General features: G+C 37.1%; 2 protein-coding genes across 5 annotated transcripts in view; one reads left to right on the top strand and one right to left on the bottom strand.

Annotated features, from left to right (window-relative positions):
• Positions 1 to 1,444: 1,444 nt before the first annotated feature.
• LOC132111642 (Krueppel-like factor 11) lies at positions 1,445 to 9,796 on the top strand. Of its 4 annotated transcripts, XM_059519147.1 has the most exons (5): positions 5,568 to 5,755; positions 5,849 to 5,901; positions 6,883 to 7,137; positions 8,194 to 9,004; positions 9,084 to 9,796. In XM_059519147.1, exons 2-5 carry the CDS (start codon positions 5,863 to 5,865, stop codon positions 9,377 to 9,379), a joined length of 1,401 nt encoding a protein of 466 aa, XP_059375130.1. In that variant the 5' UTR covers positions 5,568 to 5,755; positions 5,849 to 5,862; the 3' UTR covers positions 9,380 to 9,796. The 4 variants fall into 4 exon arrangements, with proteins under 4 accessions (XP_059375128.1, XP_059375131.1, XP_059375130.1 ...); XM_059519145.1 differs by lacking the exons at positions 5,568 to 5,755; positions 5,849 to 5,901 and adding an exon at positions 1,445 to 1,561; XM_059519148.1 differs by lacking the exons at positions 5,568 to 5,755; positions 5,849 to 5,901 and adding an exon at positions 4,570 to 4,668.
• A 7,118-nt stretch (positions 9,797 to 16,914) lies between these two features.
• LOC132111641 (disintegrin and metalloproteinase domain-containing protein 12-like) overlaps positions 16,915 to 18,114 on the bottom strand; it is a 105,349-nt gene continuing 104,149 nt past the window's right edge. Inside the window, exons 23-24 of the mRNA XM_059519142.1 lie at positions 17,288 to 17,457; positions 16,915 to 17,208 (exon numbers count right to left, since the gene is read on the bottom strand). Of these exons, the coding sequence (XP_059375125.1) occupies positions 17,169 to 17,208; positions 17,288 to 17,457 (210 nt within the window). The 3' untranslated portion in view covers positions 16,915 to 17,168. The remainder of the gene's footprint in view (positions 17,209 to 17,287; positions 17,458 to 18,114) is intronic.

Here is an 18,114-nt window from a genome sequence, read left to right as displayed (position 1 = left end):
TTTTGGCTGTCTGTGTGTCCCGTGGTTTTCAGCTAGCTGTATCCAAAGGAGTTGTCATGGAAACAGGCTGGAGAGTGTCTCAAATGAGCACAGAGGAAGTTTGACACACTTCAAATGTTAAAATATAGGTCAGAAGGGGAATTAAGTAGCGTGTCCTTCCTGTGTGTGTGCACGCACACAAAAACACTCATTATGTTGTTTGCAAACATTCTTGTCCTAATCCATTCTCATTCACAGCAGTTCTTTGTACTCAAGTGGGTAAATACTGAAAGGCCAGTATAAAACAAAACAAAACAAAAAAACCTTGCAGTGACAGAGATTTTTCTTTTTCATCCTGTCAGTGGTTACCCTTAACTTGAAACTAGACATTCTAAACACCTTGCTTTGAGCTATGAAAATAGCAAAAAACCACTGAAACAGCATGTGGAAAAACAATATAGACCCATCCTGGCCCTACCTGTATGCACAGATTTGACTGTTTAGGGACTGAGGACTGTGCAATGGCTTTGAGTCAGCACACTCTTGATGGATTACCTCAATAGTCAGTACAGGCACACCCTTGACTCGCCATATTGCTCTGACTATTGACTGACAGGACGACATACACTGCCATTGCTCATCTTGACCTATATTCCTGAAACGCTATAGGACATAAACTTTGGGTTATTTATAGTTCACTGAGACAGCTGAAGTATGCCGCGCTCAGAGGCTCCTTAACTGATTTGGTCTCCCCTTCTTTGCTGTCAGCCTGCTCTAAACTGACAGAAGCCTCAACTGGGCCTGACTATATATGGCCCATGACAAAATACTTAATCAGTTAATATTAACGAATTTAACTTTAATTAATATACACTATGTTCAAAGGTTAGGGTGTATTTATTTATTTATCAAAAGAAATTAATACTTTTATTCAGCAAGGATGCATCAAATTGAACAAAAGTGACAGTCATGTGATTTCCATTTCAAATAAATGCTGTTCTTTGGAACTTTTTCTGTTTATCAAAAAAAGAAATAATCATAAATAATTATCAGTTTCCATTGAAATATTGAACAGCATAACGGTTTTCACCATTGATAATAATTAATGTTCCCCCCCCGTCGACATGTTACTCGTTTCATAATTCCAATCATTTTTTTTTATAGTTTCTTTGCACATAGTGACCACTTTGTCAGAGGTAAGTTATAACTTAAAAATACTATGTTTATATAAAGTTAGCTTTTCCATACTTATAGACATTAAAAATGAATCTTACTCCTTTAACTTAACAAAAATATGTAACATTAGCAAGTCTTTACAGGATTATTGCTACTGTGCTGTTCCCTTGAGGCTGCCCTAGTGCTTTAAATGTTGTTGAGTCTGTAGACTGGGCTCCTACAGTTAACCTCGGTTATCAGAAATGTAGCCCCATGCCAGAAGCATCACTTAAACGAATGGAGAGGATGAAGTCCAGAGATGATCAACATAGACACGCAGAAGCTGCAGAGGCCTTGCTGGATTTCCATGAGTCAGCTGAGAACACAGGGCAAGAGGACAATGCAGAGATGTTACGTGATCAACAAGGTAAAGTAATTGTATTAATAACTGTTTCCAGTATTTCTATAAGGCAGACGATATTCTTACAACAAATAATACATGTACATTTTGAAGTAGGCTTACACAATAGATAATTAATTATGTGTGGACACACCTGGGTGTATAAAATATGTGTAGTGTAAAAATATGAATCTGCAGATAAATTGGAAAAGATAACTTGAAACTTTGTTAGAATGCGGACTACTAAGTAGTTTAAATAGACAACAAGTCATGTCATTATTAATATAGAGAAGTTTGAATAACTAATCCCTGTCCCTACCGCTATATATTTTATGCAGATGCAGAATGCCAGACAGACCTAACCATGGATGACATTCTCAAGTACACCACAACACCACACTGGGTGATATAAGAACTAAAGCACTTGACACCCAGCTCAGCCAAGAGTCTTTTCAGAAAAATGAAGACTTGACAAAGTTTTATACTGGGACTCTCTAACTTTTTAGTTTTAATGCAGGTTTTCAGCTGTGTTAGCCTTATTATCACATGTGGCCATTTATTTGTGCTTTCTAAGTTTGAATAGTTAATTATAGTTTTGACGAGATTGAGACTTAAACCTTCCTCTGAAAGATTTGGCTTTCAGGTTCAATGTCTCTTACTCCAGTGTTTAATTGGCATACTTCAAGCCACAATACCAATGCCATACAGGCAAGCATTTGGATGTACTGTAGAGTTGCTGTGATCACAGACTGTTTTGAAGTATTTATTTTAAAGACCTTCTAATTTGCTTGCTAGAGCACAAACGTGGTCAAACTATAAGCATCACCACACTTTTAAGTTTCTTATCGGTACGTTTCTTACATATCTTCTGCTTGGGAAGGAAGAGTTAGTGAAAAACAAATTACAGAAGAAAGTGACCTTCTGAAAAAACTGTTACCTGGAGATATTGTCCTAGCAGACCATAGGTTTAATGTTGGGGAAAGTGTAGGATTCTACGAGGTGGCACTGAAATGTATGCACTAAATTTAATTTGCTTTGTAATTTTAACCATCTACAGGTCACATACAAGTCTCTACACACAGAGGGCCAGATGACAAATGTGCCACTCAGCACCTTGAGTTCCACAAAACAGGATCTTTTTTAAAACAAAACTGACGTTCTATTCCAAATGTTGCCCTTTCACCCAAATACACACCCACTGCAGTGAAGCGAGGAGTTTCTGTTGATCAGCCTGTTGTTGAAATCTACGTGCATCTGAATTGCCAATAAGTGCTGCCAAAACACACACACACACACACACACACACACAACACAAACAGACACACATGTGGCCGATACCCTTTAATGACAGCTGATTACAATGTAGGAACCTCAGTTTAGGTCTTCAGAAAAAAAGATTGAAGTAGTGTTGTATAGCCTGTAGTATAGAAAATATAGTAAAAACCTTATTGCATTGCTGTACAATGAAAGTTTCAACTGATATAAGACCGAATTGTGTGCATAATACAACAACACCACAAGCAGAGTAGTATTTCCAACACCTCTTAAAATAACTCTGGATTGAAGCCGTTATGTTAGAACTGGAGTAGGGTGCTGGGAGGTTTGGGAAGGGGTGATGTGAATAGCATAACCTTTCCTCTAGTTTCCTTCCCTTCTTTCTCAGTCTGGTCCACTTATATCACTAACATGCCTCAAGCTCCTAACATAACTCCTACACTTCCCACACGCCGCTCGCCGTACTGCTGTTGGCAGAACATGATCATCACTACAGCACAGACCGTCTGAGCTTACGTGATGCACTCGCCGTTCTGCTGCTTTCATAAGTGCACACCAGCAGACAAACTGACATGTGGCCTTACATCCTATGGAGAGCTGAAGAGGATCTTTTTACCTTTAATAGAGATTATTTCAAAGCAGCTTCACAGTATTAAACAGGAAAGTAACAAAATCACAGATGATTTTGATTATGATGCAAACTTAAAAAGGAGGCAAATCAGTATTTTTTTTTTTTATAAGAATGAAAATATTAAATTAAAATATTAGTGCTCAAAGAATTGGAAATCATACAGCCATATTTATTTAACAGGCATGACACATAACTTTGCAGCACATTTTCCTGTTTTTGTCCCATCAAATGTCTTAGCCCAATAAACTAAATCGAAATGATTAAAATGAACAATTAATAGATTAAAAGTTTGGATATTTCTTGAACTGTTCCTGTCTGAGCAAGGTACTTCAACTTTCTTATGGGCCACAATACAGATTTTTTTTTTTATTATTGATAATGCTATACAGTATAAACTTATATTTTATATATTATAATGTTCAAAGATTAACATTTTGTTTAAAGATGTACATTTTATTTTATCTTAAGAATATATCTATACATGTTTTATGTCTATACATGTTTTATTACCATATATTTCTGTGATAAACAATTTATTAATCTTTATTCACAAAATGCTGTCACTATTCAACTGTTCTGAAAATAGTCTCCAACCACCTTCATGCTGGTTCACCATTTGAATTATTTCATGAATATTTCACTTACTTTAATAATGTAATTTAGGGGTAAAAAAAAATCACTATATAATTTTTTTTTCATTCATATCTCCCATTTTAGGGTAATTCTCTTCAAAGACTCATGTATAATGTAAGTTTTTTGAAATTATTCCCTGGCAAAGTAAAATGACTGATAAATGGTTAAGATAAAATACTTGGATGTCTGACAGTGTTCATGCTCAGTCTGTCGGTATCAGTGTGTATTTGTAGTAGGGACTGAAAAAGACGTTCCCTGAACAGATTTTCCTTTCAAAGAATTGTCTCATAAAGCACTTTTAAAGCATCGTCTGTCACCTGCAGGGACTGTGATCAGAACATCCTGACATTTGCCAGGATGACTTCATTTAACATCGACTTCCTTAAATGTCACTGCTTCTGAATGCCTACAAATGAGTTACTGTCACCCCGTCCTCACTGAGAGGGTGTGACTAAAAAAAATACTAAATTCAGACAAGACAGGAGAATTTTCAGCACATTATCATAAACAGAGATGGTTACATCCACCTCACATCTTCAAGAATTATTGTTTTTTAAAGGCCCTTAACTGGGTTCAAATCAGACCAGAGATTGAGGTAAGTTTATATGACAAAAATGTTGTGATTTGAACACAATCTATTACATTTCAACAGGAAAAATTGTATGCTATGCTGCAAGAAAATTTTATAAAGACAAAATTAATAAAACTGCATTATTAATGTTGAGGAAGTTTTTCAATTTTTCAATAAATTTTTTTTCAAAGGACAGTCTCTACAAAAATGTTATGTATCATCGTGTTCATGTTTAGTCATGATAAGCATCTGGAAATTCATTGGAAATTCATTGTTCACGTTTTCACTTTCACATTTGTGTGCAGTCATGTTAAAAGTATATTTTTTAAAAATGATTTATTTAAGTTGTTCAAAATACATTAAAAAGATAACTGGAGACCGTGAAAAATACTTTAAAAAGCTAAAAGAGCAGAAAACTACTTTTGGTGTCATGTAACAGAAAACCATAAAACAAAGATGACCCCCTTTAGACCCTGCAGGAATGTGTCAAAAGTCAATAAAAATTTAAAACAGCACATAGTTTGCCTTTTAGAGTAAACTTAAAAATGCATGGGTGTGAACCATTTTATCATTATTTAAAATTAAAGCGTTTTTTTTATTATTATTAAAAATGTGTGCAGCCCTTACGTGTTTAAGCTTACCTGACACACAAACACTATTTTCACTATTACACGGTTCCTAAAGGCTGCGACCCTTCGCCCAGTTCCGGACTTTGAGTTCAGCGAGTTTACAGCGACACTGTTGACTCCCTCCACACGGCACGCCCAGCGGCAGCCACGCACCCCCACTCCTCCAATCGCGCGCCTATCACGCACTGATCACGCGTCGGCCTTCACACCATTGGTCAAGGTCTCACACACATTTGGATTTTCATTGGTGGAGTGTTACCACCCGCCAGACTGTTGTGAATTTTGTTTTCTTTTCTTTTTTTCTGGGGCTTGTTTTACTCAGCTGCTGATAAAGGCGAACTGAATTCCGGTGTGAGTCGCGTCACTGAACGGGCGGAGCAGCTCAGTGTCTTTGTTCGGCTCTACTTTTCATTTAGTTAATTTTCATACGTTTTAAGCAGATGTCAACACGTCAGTTTTCTAACATGGACGAAATATGTGGGGTAAGATCGGAATATTTAATTATACAATATTTATTTCTATGTCATATAGCTATTTTAATATTTGAGCTGCTTATGATTCACTGACACTGGCAGGTTGGTAACTGGTAATGGAACTGAAACGCTTGACGTCACCTCTTACTTACATTGTAACTATTCATATCAGCATCACGAAATGTAACAATGTTTCTAAAAATGATAAAGTTCTGAAAACATGAAACTGTCACTAACTCCGACTTGACTTGCCCTGTGATGATAAACAACAAGGCTCTTTTGTAGTAGACAAACCGTTATTCCTGTTAACCCACAAATTGACGTCTGCAAGAAATCTTTAACATTTTATTTATATTTGTGTCTTGCCTTAATATTTTTATACTTGTCTGTGTATATATACATTTTACTTTTAATGCCTTTTTTTAACAGTCTCCATTGCTGTTAATTTATGTTGACATCAGCTAGCTTAATTCTAGTGTAAAATGTATAAAATATTTGGTATTCAATGGTGTCCAAACCTCTGAGACCACATTGATTTTAAAATTAGAAAAATGCAGAAGAGAAGTTGTCTTTTGGATCCCACTGGATATCCCACCAGTTTATTGTATTATGTAAAGCATCGAGGCTTTGATGACTCTCTATATGCAGACTGTACATAAGTCAAGTCACCTTATTAACTGTGCTGTAAAAAAAACAAAAACATATGGATGCTGCTGGCTAATGGTATTATTTTTCTGAAGAGCAGCGAATGGGAGGGGTTTACAGTCAGTAAAAGTTTTCTGGCCTCTGGCACCCTCGAGCTGTTCCAGTGTCTGTCAGGGGGTTACATGTTTTGCTCACAGCCGTTTCACCTGGCCAGCTTGTGAGCACGTCACTATTTTTTTGTTTTTTTTTTGGCGGTGGGAGGTGACTTCGGTCTAGTTATGGAGGGTCCCTCCAGTGGGGCTGTGCTAAAAAGGGCTTCTCTGTTTAACCGTCATACTGCTTCTGGATCCATGAATAGATAAAGGCAGAGCAAGTCTCATTCAGATCCACCCAGCAGCCGAGCTGTATGTGTCAAAACAACCAGAGGGCTTACTTTCGTCTATAAAGCAATACGTTACATTAGTATTGTTGTCTTCTTGTGCTCTTCTCAGGGATCTCGGATGGATGTCTGTGAGGACTTCCTGGAAGGGAAAAAGCACAGTGAGCACTCTTCGTACAGTGTTCTGGGATACAATGATCTCGAGGCTGCTGAAGCTCTGGTCTATATGAGCTTCTGGAGTCAGATGTCTCCAAAACCCAATGCCTTCAAACCTCGCCCTCTCACGCCAGCATCAGACTCCTGTGATTCTCTCCTGCACCCCGAACCGCCGGAGACCCCAAAGGACTTTGTCTCGCTCTCTTCACTGGTAAGTCATCTTTAATTGGAATGATCTGCTAGAAGATAAAATATATAAACTTCAAGCTCTGTTTAGTTTGTTAACATTCACTCCGGGGAACCTTACAGTCTTCTGGTGCTGCATGGTGTAGCGCAAAGCACTTATCAGAACCTTATTTGTTTGCTGAAAACTTTGGGAGGGTTTTATGACAACCTGGACAGGTGGAAATCTTGAGATAAGCTACATCTGCAACCTGAACTTCAGCACAGGCTCCTTCAATGAGATTACCCGAATCACCTGTGCCGTAATGATGCTGAGAGATAAACGGACAAAATAGTACAGATATGAATAGAAATCGCAGAATAGAAAAGCCAGTCATCCATATAAAATTCCACAATAAGGTTTAGTTGTTTGCCAAAGAGCTTGATTTTTAGGGATGCGTCAACATTTAACAGATAAGCCTATAATTATGGTGTTATAACAGATAAATAGCGGATATTTATATGCTTAAAGATTTTTTTAATGAAAGATAAATAACTAAACCCTTATGTGAATTTAGACATTAAAACATTATAATGGGCAGTATTCAAATTGTATGTTAATTGTGAGAGTTGCTCAATTGTTTAAAAAAAATGCACACTGTACATTATAATATTTATATTTATGTGTACATTTAAATTTGATTGTAGTTTTTAGTGTTTTTTAATTTTTAATTTATTACTTTTACCATTTTAATATCGGCCATTTATCGGTTGTCGGCCATAACGTACAAATAAAAATCAGCTTACTATTATTGGCCATTTTAATATTGGTGCATCCCTAAAAATCAAGATTACATTTTACAATAGTATTAAATTATTAGTGTTTTTAAAGATTAACATCATGTGAGTGTTAGATGACAGCAATATATATATATATATATATATATATATATATATATATGCAACAGTAATTAATGCATGCACAATGAAATAAATTGCAATATTGCTACTGATAAATAAAAAAAATCTCTAATATTTTACTGTTAATAATATGGTACCAATATATTGAGCGCCTCTTAACTCCGAATGCATTCTCTCCTTGCAGTGCATGACCCCTCCACACAGTCCCGGCTTTACTGACATCTCCAACACCACATCAGTGCCAGCCCCCCCTTCCCCACTGGCCCGGCCCTGTCCCAGCCTCCCGAGTCCAAGATCGTCATGCCCTACCATGACCTCCATCACTCACATGCCCTGTTCTGAGCACCCCACAGAAAAAAACACACCCACACCTTGTAGAGCCATGGCAACCAGCGTAATACGCCACACAGCCGACACCACCTTATCTCAGAACATTCCACAAGCTGTCCACCCGCAAAAGACTGAGAACGTTTCTTCTTCACCCACCTTGTCCTACCGAACTGAGACCCACACCCCTACAGGAGGCACATGCCAAAACATCAGCAGACTACTTTCTGAGGCTGATAAGCCCTCCATTACATCATCTGCTCAGTCGCCGCCCCCAACCTCCAGTCCGCCAATCATATGCCAAATGTTCCCGATGGCCCAACCTGGAGTCATCTCCGCCACGTTTATTCAGAATCCCAGCCCTGGGGTGAAGTCTATCTTACCACAGCAGCTCCTGATGGGCTCTCCAATGCCTCAGGGGACGGTGATGTTCGTGATGCCACAGTCACCAGTTTCTTCAGCTCCACATTGCCAACAGACTGTTATGACCCTAGGCAACACCAAGCTCCTCCCTTTGGCTCCAGCACCTGTATACGTGCCCTCGGGACAGAGCAACGCCGCACAGGTTGAATTTTCCCGCAGGCGCAACTATGTCTGCAATTTCTCAGGCTGTCGGAAAACCTATTTTAAAAGTTCCCACCTCAAGGCGCATCTCAGAACCCACACAGGTAAATAATGTTCAGTATGTAGTCTCAACCTCTAATGTCTAGGTCAAGTAGGTCATGTAACAAGTCTTCTGTCTTCCAGGAGAGAAACCTTTTAGCTGCAACTGGGAAGGATGCGATAAGAAATTTGCTCGATCTGACGAGCTCTCCCGGCACCGGCGGACACACACGGGTGAGAAGAAGTTTGTCTGTCCAGTGTGTGACCGACGGTTTATGCGGAGTGACCACCTCACCAAGCATGCACGGCGACACATGACCACCAAGAAGATCCCATCTTGGCAGACAGAGGTGCGAAACCTCAACAAGATCCCCACAGCCAAGGTCTTGCCCACTGGCACAGCACTACCGGTCAGCATGTTGCTGCCAGCCTCAAACTGACATTCTTTGAGACTGAAGTCTGAACTCTCACTGATGTTATGCAAGGACTCACTTTATGAGGGCAAGGCTGCCAATTCTCTCATGGGCAAAAACGTGATTATGCACTGGACTGCTGTCTTTGCTGCACATATTTCGCACTCGGCAATGGAACGTTTTGTTTCCTATTGTGTAAAAGATTTATGCACTCTTTTGCCAAAGTCTTTGTACTATGTTTGTCTTAAAATTTCTTCCTTTTTATTCTTTTCTTTTGTATACATTTATATGTACATATCTAGTGGAAATATATGCTAGACTACGCAAAATTAGAAAAAGGAAAATATGTAAAAATGTATATGTGGATAATTAATCTACACTGTGATTATCATATAAAACTTTTATTTAATACTCTTTTTTTTTTTATTAAACTATGAAGATTAAGGGAGCTTGTGTAATTTTTTTCAGCACTTTAAAGAGCTGCAATTAAAAATGTAAAAAACGAATCTCTTCGTTGTGTGCAACTCTTGTGTGCTTTTGGGATGCGGTGTTCTGGCTGTAGTTCAGTTCTGCTTCTCGCTGCTCTTGGTGGTAACAGAACTTCCACTCACACTGGTGACACACCCATGATGCATCCACTTCCTGTCAGATTCGTGAGGTCTGTGTACTAGATATTTTGTCTAATGCATCACCACTAATCCTTATCAGCAGCAAGATGACACAAGTCAGTTTGTTCATTGCCAACAACCGTCAGGTCAGTAAAAATTTACAAAGTTAATTTAAGAGAAACTCCATTGAATAGAGAATAGATCACTTCTTTATTATAAAGACTCAGCTGACATGTTTTAAAAGATGTCATTATTCCTTCTCTCACAAGGTATAATTATGTTATATAATGCGCGTGTGTGTGTGTGTATATATATATATATATATATATATATATAATAATTTAATATGTATATATTTATTTTTCTAAGTTATGTACTTTATATGCCAGTAATAGGCCCTGAATCTAGACGAAATGCTCAATTTATTTGCCAAACGTGTTGTTCCGACGTGGAAAAACAAGTTTTGGAAAGGACATTGTGAAATAATCAAAAAAAAAAAAAAAGTTTTGTGCGTAATTGCTTACCGCAGGCAGGGAATAAATCGTGTTCTTTCCAGTAATATTAATGTTTCCTCAGAGATTGAGACCGGATGTCTGTAATTACTGCTCAGCCCATTGTCACAGTTTTAATGGGAAATATGCACTGTGGCGCACTCGACTGCTACGCTTAAAACAGGGCCAGTGGAGGCGCGACCAATCAGCTTTCAGAACTGTGCGCCGCCTCCTGCCTTACTGACCGACTTTCCTCAGCCACGAGACTTCAATGACTCTCCTATAATACAGCAACAGCGACACCGTACGGTCAAAAGCTTAATTACTTTTTTTAAATTTAACGCTCTAAATGTATATTATGTGAATTTCTGCTGTGATAGACCAAGTTGTTTAATTTATTATTATTATTTATTTATGTATTTTTTATATATTGAAAGGACAAAGTTGCTTATCACTCAATACAAGAATAACATAAATATTTTTAAACATGTCTTCATACCAATGTTCGTCTCCATCATACTGAATCGTCAGAAACAACAACTACAAATACGACAGCTTTCGGTGTTGACAAAACAAACACATTTTTTTTTAAGACAAATGTATTAAATTTAGGTACCATTAAGATTTTCATGCTGTTGTTACAGCTAAAATGAACCAAATTATTTTATTTATATTAATTTTTATTTTTATTAAAGCTACACATTACCAGATTGTGCATGATTTTCACTGTGTGCCTCAAAAGAAATTGTATTCAGTTTTTTGGAGGCTATTCAATCTGGTGAACATACATCAGGGTAGTTTAGGGCAGTTAGGGGGCCTCCATGGAGCCTCTAAAACTGCTGATGTGAATTCCTGTTAGGACGGGTGCAAGATTGTAGAAGTGTGGTCAGGAAATGGAACTAAATGATCCACTCCATATGTTATTCTCTCAGGCAAGCTGCTTTACAGAATATTATTCTTCAAAGACATCAAAAGCAAAGTATATTTTTTATTAGAATAATGACTTAATAAACTGAATAAACTTCATCCTTAACCACAAGACATGTCCAGTCTCTCAAATAATTACAGGCTTCTTTAGCAGCCTTGCTGAGAGAATGGACTTTAGGTAAGCCTGTATATATATATCTTAAAATCAAACATTTTATGCCAAAACATCAGTGATTAATATAAAAATGATCCTAACACTTTGTAGTGATTTATCAATAGTCCTTCTCATACATCAGTTCTCTTTTAGTTGTCTCTGAAAGATCATCGTGGTTGTTAACCAAACTCTTTCTCTATTGTGTTCATGAGGTCCTCTTCTGAAACATCATACATGATAGGCAAGGCCACAGGTGAACCACCAATTCCAGAACCCCTTGAAAAAAAAAAGATTGTTATGGTTAATAAAGGTGTTTTGCTTTTCATTAGACATCTAAAATCATCAAATGAAAAAAAATCATATATATATATATATATATATATATATATATATATATATATATATATATATATATATATTTTTTTTTTTTTTTCAACAAAGATCTGAAATCATCAAATTATAAAATGTGTCTGTAAAATATACAGGTAAGATACATAGGTAACTTTACAATAAGCTTCCATTTGTTAACATTAGCTATATTATTTGAATTCATCCTTAATCCTAGCTTATGTTCATTCAAAAATGTGTTGAATTATTAAAATCAAAAGTTGTTTCTGTTAATATTATTTAATGGACCTGAGCTAACATGAATTGACCTTTTTAACCTTTTTAATTTGTGCTTTTATGAACTAACGTTAACAAAGATTTAAACATTTTGTGACAAATGTTTTCCTCATTATTAGGTAATAATGCATTAACTGACTTACGAAGCTGTTGCTGTGTTCTCTGTGTTGGCACAGGTGGAGGCCTGACCTGTTCAAGCCAGGAAATAGATAGGAATTCATTCCTTACTTAATGGCTTTAATAGTTTCTATTAATAATTTATCATTGATTAGTTGCCATTGTCACTGGAGAATGGAAAAAGGTGAGACCTTAGTATTTTAATGGAACAATTTTAAAAATGAACAGCAGTCCTACCTTTTTTTAATCAATAGAGATTGGTTTGTTTACTGATTTAATTACATTTTTGTCACGTGCCCTGCCACTGTAGACGTTGTTGCTGTCTTGGCCTTTGGCGTAGTAAAGCCCTAAAGAGTTCGATCCAAACAGTGGCATCTTATAAGAAGTCCTGTTCAGTGATATATCAGTGCTGACACACTCAGCGAGGATTCTGTCCACTTCCTCCGCGAGGTCGTCGGCTGAGAGCTCAGAGTCCTGCCCCTCACTGCTCCAGTCAGGCTGGGCTCTCCTTCTGACTGCCAGGCGCCGGGCTGAGCTTTTGGTCTCTGAGGGACCACACATCTGACATTCATCCCGGTGAATGCCGCTGCTACAGACGTTTACCTCGGTTGCTGGTGCGACTTTTTTCATCCTGCTTTTTGCTGTGCCCATCTCTCAATGACACATTTTCACGGCATCCTTCTGAAATAAGCCAATTTCCACATGTCTACAAGCGCTGAAAAAAATTTGAGTAGCTGGTAATCTAAAATAACAACATAAAATAGACATTTTAGAAAAAAGAACACGCAAAAACAAATTACATCCGTAAAGTATTTTTATCTTATTGGATTTAATACTGCATTTGTTGCATACAATGACGCAACTAAAAACTAGATCGCTATCAGAATCAGCGAAAGAACGCGCTGCAAGTACGCGACGCGTCTGACAGAGTTGTGGATGACGTAGGCAGTCATTTGGCCAATCAAAAACGGTGTTTACAAACTGCAAGCGTCGCGCGTCCACTTCTGCCATCGGTCATAATATGAGTGAACTGGATCTGTAGTTTGAACAGCTGTGGGACGATACACTGCAACAACACACTAAACAGCCTCAGCCATGTGCTCTCTGTCTTCACCACCCGTGAGATTTATCTCCAGTCAAAGACTTGGTCTATTATTTTCTTACTTTAAACTTAATAATCCCATGGTCCTCTCTGTTATTGGTAGAAACAGATTCTTTTAGGAGTTCACTACACTATGTTCAAAATTCCAGGATTTTTTTTTTTAAATAAAGAAATTATGTTTTTCAACAGGGAAGAACTATATTGATCAAAAGTGACAGTAAAGACATCCATAATGTTACAAAAGATTTATATTTCACATATATCTGGTTCTTTTTAACTTGATTTATCATAAGAAGCAAAATGGTACTAAAGACTGGAGTAATGTCTGCGGAAAATTCAGCTTTACCATCACAGGAATAAATTCTGTAAAATATATTAAAATAGAAAACACTTATTTTAAATTGTAATAATATTTCACAATTTTGCAGTTTTTACTGCAAGGGAGGATGAAGAGGAGCTGACCACAGTTCTACAGTCAGGGTGAGACTCACTGACCATCTGTAAGACCACACTCACACTTCAAGCTTCTTCATATGCTATAATGATCCGAACATTGTACTAATTCAAGAAATATTTCACCCAAAAATAAAAAATATGTCATCATTAATCACACCAATCCGCTCCACTGGGCCATGGATGGAGGACACCTGTCTGTCATTACATATATGATCTAGGATAGTTGTGAGGTGAGAGGACATTAAAGGAATTGTTCACCCAAAAAGGAAAATTTGCTGAAAATTTTGACAAGATGTAGATGAGTCATCGGAACAGTTTTGGAGAAATGTAGCATAACAACACTTGCTCACCAATAGATGTTCTGCAGTGAATGGGTGCCGTCAGAATGAGAGTCCAAACAGCTGATTAAAAATTCACAATAATACACAAGTAATCAACAGGACTACAGTCCATCAGTTATGTCTTGTAAAGTGAAAAGCTGTTTATTAAAAACAAATCTATCATTAAGGCGTTTTACCTTTTAACTGTCCAAAATACAAATCCATAATTCATAAAGCTTCCTCCAGTGAAAAAGTCCATCCCCTCTCACACCCACTGACGTATTTGTTTAGAACTGTTTTTGCTTGCAAACAGTGCTTTATCGGTGCATATTTCTCTTCTGATTCTGATGAGGTGGCTTTGTCCCAAAAAAAATTTCACAAGTTCACACGCGTTCAGGTATAATAAAGTATGATTCTTTGTTGTGCTGTCTGGGGGAGGGCTCTAAGCAATGTTTAGCTCTATAGCAATGATGTTTGAAAGAATTTTCTTTTTTAAATGCACTGTCTGGGGCAGCTCACTACTAATGTTGAGACAGACCCTGTATTGTCAGTTGAAAGCATGTGTTTTTGTACTTTGACAGGTGGATGTTTTGGATAAAGTGTCTCTCTGGACTCCTCTTATGTGTGTGTCAGCCATCAGTGGAAACCTCCGTCCTCCTCCAGACTTGAAGCTGATGTAAAGATGATCATTATTATAATACATACCTGATTAAACAATAAGAGTAGAGCAATAAAACATTTTGCCACAGGAAAATTGATAACACTAAAATTATATTTACACTCTAAAGTAGTATGGAGCAAGTGCAAGAGATATGGCAAAAGCATTTGTAAGACAGGTTACCTGACAAACTACACATGAACGAATTAATATTATTTTATAGCTTGGAACAAAAAGAGAATTTCTGTTTCAGAACACCATAAAATTGCTGGATAAAATAAGCTTTGAAGGTTAAAATCGACTGTCATCAACGTGACATTTCTCCCATGGAGACAAGAAATTATCTTTATCTTATAATGTCGTATTGTACACATTATATTAAAGCCTCGGGTTATTAAAAAACAACTTTTATGTTTCTGTAGTGGACCCTGTAAAATGAAACTGAATTCACAATAGTAATATCCTCATTTATTATTCTCGTTCAAGTCCTTGAAGTACCAGTATCCAGTTTAATTTTTAATGTTTTTGAAGGCTTTCACATTTCCCTTTTAATATCCTACTCGCAATTCATAGAAATAAAACTGGATTTTGTAGTATACAAAACTGTTACACAATGAATTCAATACCAAGTGCAAAAACTGAGCAGTCTTCTCTGATGATTGATCATCAAATTTGACAGACTGACAGATTATCTGTCAAAAAAAGAGCATTTAATACATACACATGAGTGCATATAAAAAGTTGAAATGTACATACATTACTGTGAATAGGTAAAAAAGAACATAAAGAAACACACACAGGCTTGGCTTTAATGAAATACTGTGACAGCTGGGTTTGTTATACTCCCAAAGCAACAACACGGGAAAATCAAGTGGAAAAACTGAAGTGTAATTCCCCCCTCAGGGTCAAGTACCAAACAGAGCAACAATCACATACATTTAGGAATAACTATGAGTCCAGCTAAGAGCTGTGTTATGGGCAAGAGAGAAGCACTTGTGTAAAAATGCCATAGTTGTGATAACACACACACCAGCAGTGATATTTATTAAATCCTGTTTACTTTACATCATTTTGATGTCAAACGTTTTTTAGAATGATGAAAAATGACTATTTGACTGAAAAGACTACTTTAATCATTCAAAATTTTGGGGTCAGTAAGAGTAAAAGAAACGTTTCTGCAATTCTCTTGAAAAATATTTTATATGACCCTTAACTTTTGATTAGTAGTGTATACTGTCTAACACAAGAAATATAGTATAACCTCAAGCATTGGAAGATATTTCACGGAATTATTTTTATACGGCATAACAAGGCCATAATGACACAGACATGACAGCTGCCGGATCCTGATGGCTCAGTGGGAACGCTGATCTGCGATTCCGTGATATTTTAAGGTCTGTGGTGTCACTACATATTCTGTTTTGCCACTGGTATTTCTCTGAATGTTTCAAAACACATTGGGAAAAGGAACATCACAACCTTTCAAGTGTTTGGACTATAAATACTGACTGGATTTTGTCATTTTCTGAAGATATGCCATTGCCATGTAGTTGTCTAGCTATGGATCTGCCCCTGGTCAATATAACTAATATAATAAGGTATATTTTGCCTGTTTAATTGTCCAGCACATATCTTCTTTAATATTGTAGAAAATAAGTTAAAAGGGCTGAAGTTGTAGCAATAGTAGTAATGAATCTTGTTTTGGCAGATACTGCAGTACTGCATTTGTTCAAGCACATATACTTTTAAGGTACTGTAGTTCGTCAAAGCCCATAAGCATGACTGCCACTGATGATTGAACTATGAATGAACAATAATGGCACACGTAATTTTCTCCTCGCTGACATGCCTCATTCAAGTAATTGTGAAGGTTTTTTTGCACTTAGTTGCCCATTCCATTCCAGCGTTTAGTGTTTAGTCATTCAGATTTAAGGTTGCTTATACTCCAGTATTCCAGACACGCTGCATCGTTTTAAAGCAGGTCTTTTTTTTTATCTTCACAACACCAACATAAGTCTTACCATAAGACAAATTAAGTAAAATAAACACTTAAGAATGGAAAACGTGATTTGTTCAATCAGATTTTTTCAACATATAGTAAAGAAAAAGTGTCAAGCACAGCACATAGTTTCCTCCTCACAATAAATATACATCTTAAATACTTCTGCAGTACCTGAGTGAGGACAAACAAACACCTTTTCTGAGGAGGCGCAGCACCAAGGTGTTCGGTTAGCCCTCTTCTCTGTGAGACCCTACGTGGAGTTTCTGCAAGGGTGGTCACTTGGTCCAACAGTTTTCATAGTGCAAACAAGTGTGTTAGGTGCTGGTGAAATTCACCCAGTGCTGTGGTGTCCATGTATCAGTGATCACAAAAGGGCTGTGGTAATCTGGGAAGAGGTCTAGAATGTAGCCAAAAAATGCAGTTAGTTGTCATACATAAAAATGTGGTTTTGCCAGCAGTCTGACAGTGGCACTGACCTGTTTGGCAGTGGTATGGCAGGGGGTGGTCGTGGTACTGTAGGAATCGGGATGGCTAGAGGTCCATGTATCCGCTCTAACACCACGGACATGCTTCGACCCACCCCTTGGCCTCTGATCAAGGGGTCTGCAGGAAGTGGTTTCTGCGGGGGACTAAGCTTGTCCTGGTCCTACATGTGGCAACACATAAGAATTTTCTGGTTTAACACACATACTTAAACTATTATAGTCCGGGGGTCTTAGCTAAATATTTAAGTATTTAAATTATGAATTATATATATAAAAAACCCAAATGTAATTAAATTAAAATGCTAAAAATATATATAAAACATCCCCCTCAATACTCTATATATACTATAGTTTTTATTGCAGAAAATACATTCATGACTCTTGTAAACTCTTTAAACCTCCGGAATCACAAAATATGGTTAATTAAATGGATATATTCAATAACGTTCAAAAATTAAACACTGCTAGCATCCTAGTGCCACTAGATGGCCCTGTGATTACACTCCTCATCCTGAAAAACCCAGTTGGCAACAATACAAATAACAAAAAAACAAAACGTGTAGCACTCCCATTGCCAACACCCAGTTCACACAATGTTAAGTCAAGTGGTCATCATATATTAACAATTTACTCGGAGGATGAGGTCATGGCATACAGCTGTTACCTTTTCACAGATGTTCAGCCTTGTTTTGTGGAAAACAACGGAGAAACTGACTCATCCAAAATGCTGAAACAACCATTTCATTCATATTTGTGTCTTTCTGAAACAAAATTTTTGCCTCATTGCCACTTCTAACTATTGTATGTTAGTAATTTCT

The sequence above is a fragment of the Carassius carassius genome, chromosome 31, assembly GCF_963082965.1.
Source record: "Carassius carassius chromosome 31, fCarCar2.1, whole genome shotgun sequence".
NCBI lineage: Eukaryota > Metazoa > Chordata > Actinopteri > Cypriniformes > Cyprinidae > Carassius > Carassius carassius.
This window is presented reverse-complemented; position numbering and strand designations above follow the sequence as displayed.

Coding starts and splice junctions, on each gene's coding strand:
- LOC132111642 (XM_059519145.1), top strand. CDS start 1,454: ATGATCAACATAGACACGCAGAAGCTGCAGAGGCCTTGCTGGATTTCC. Junction 1,562..6,882: donor GATGTTACGTGATCAACAAG/GTAAAGTAATTG, acceptor TGCTCTTCTCAG/GGATCTCGGATGGATGTCTG. Junction 7,138..8,193: donor TTGTCTCGCTCTCTTCACTG/GTAAGTCATCTT, acceptor CTCTCCTTGCAG/TGCATGACCCCTCCACACAG.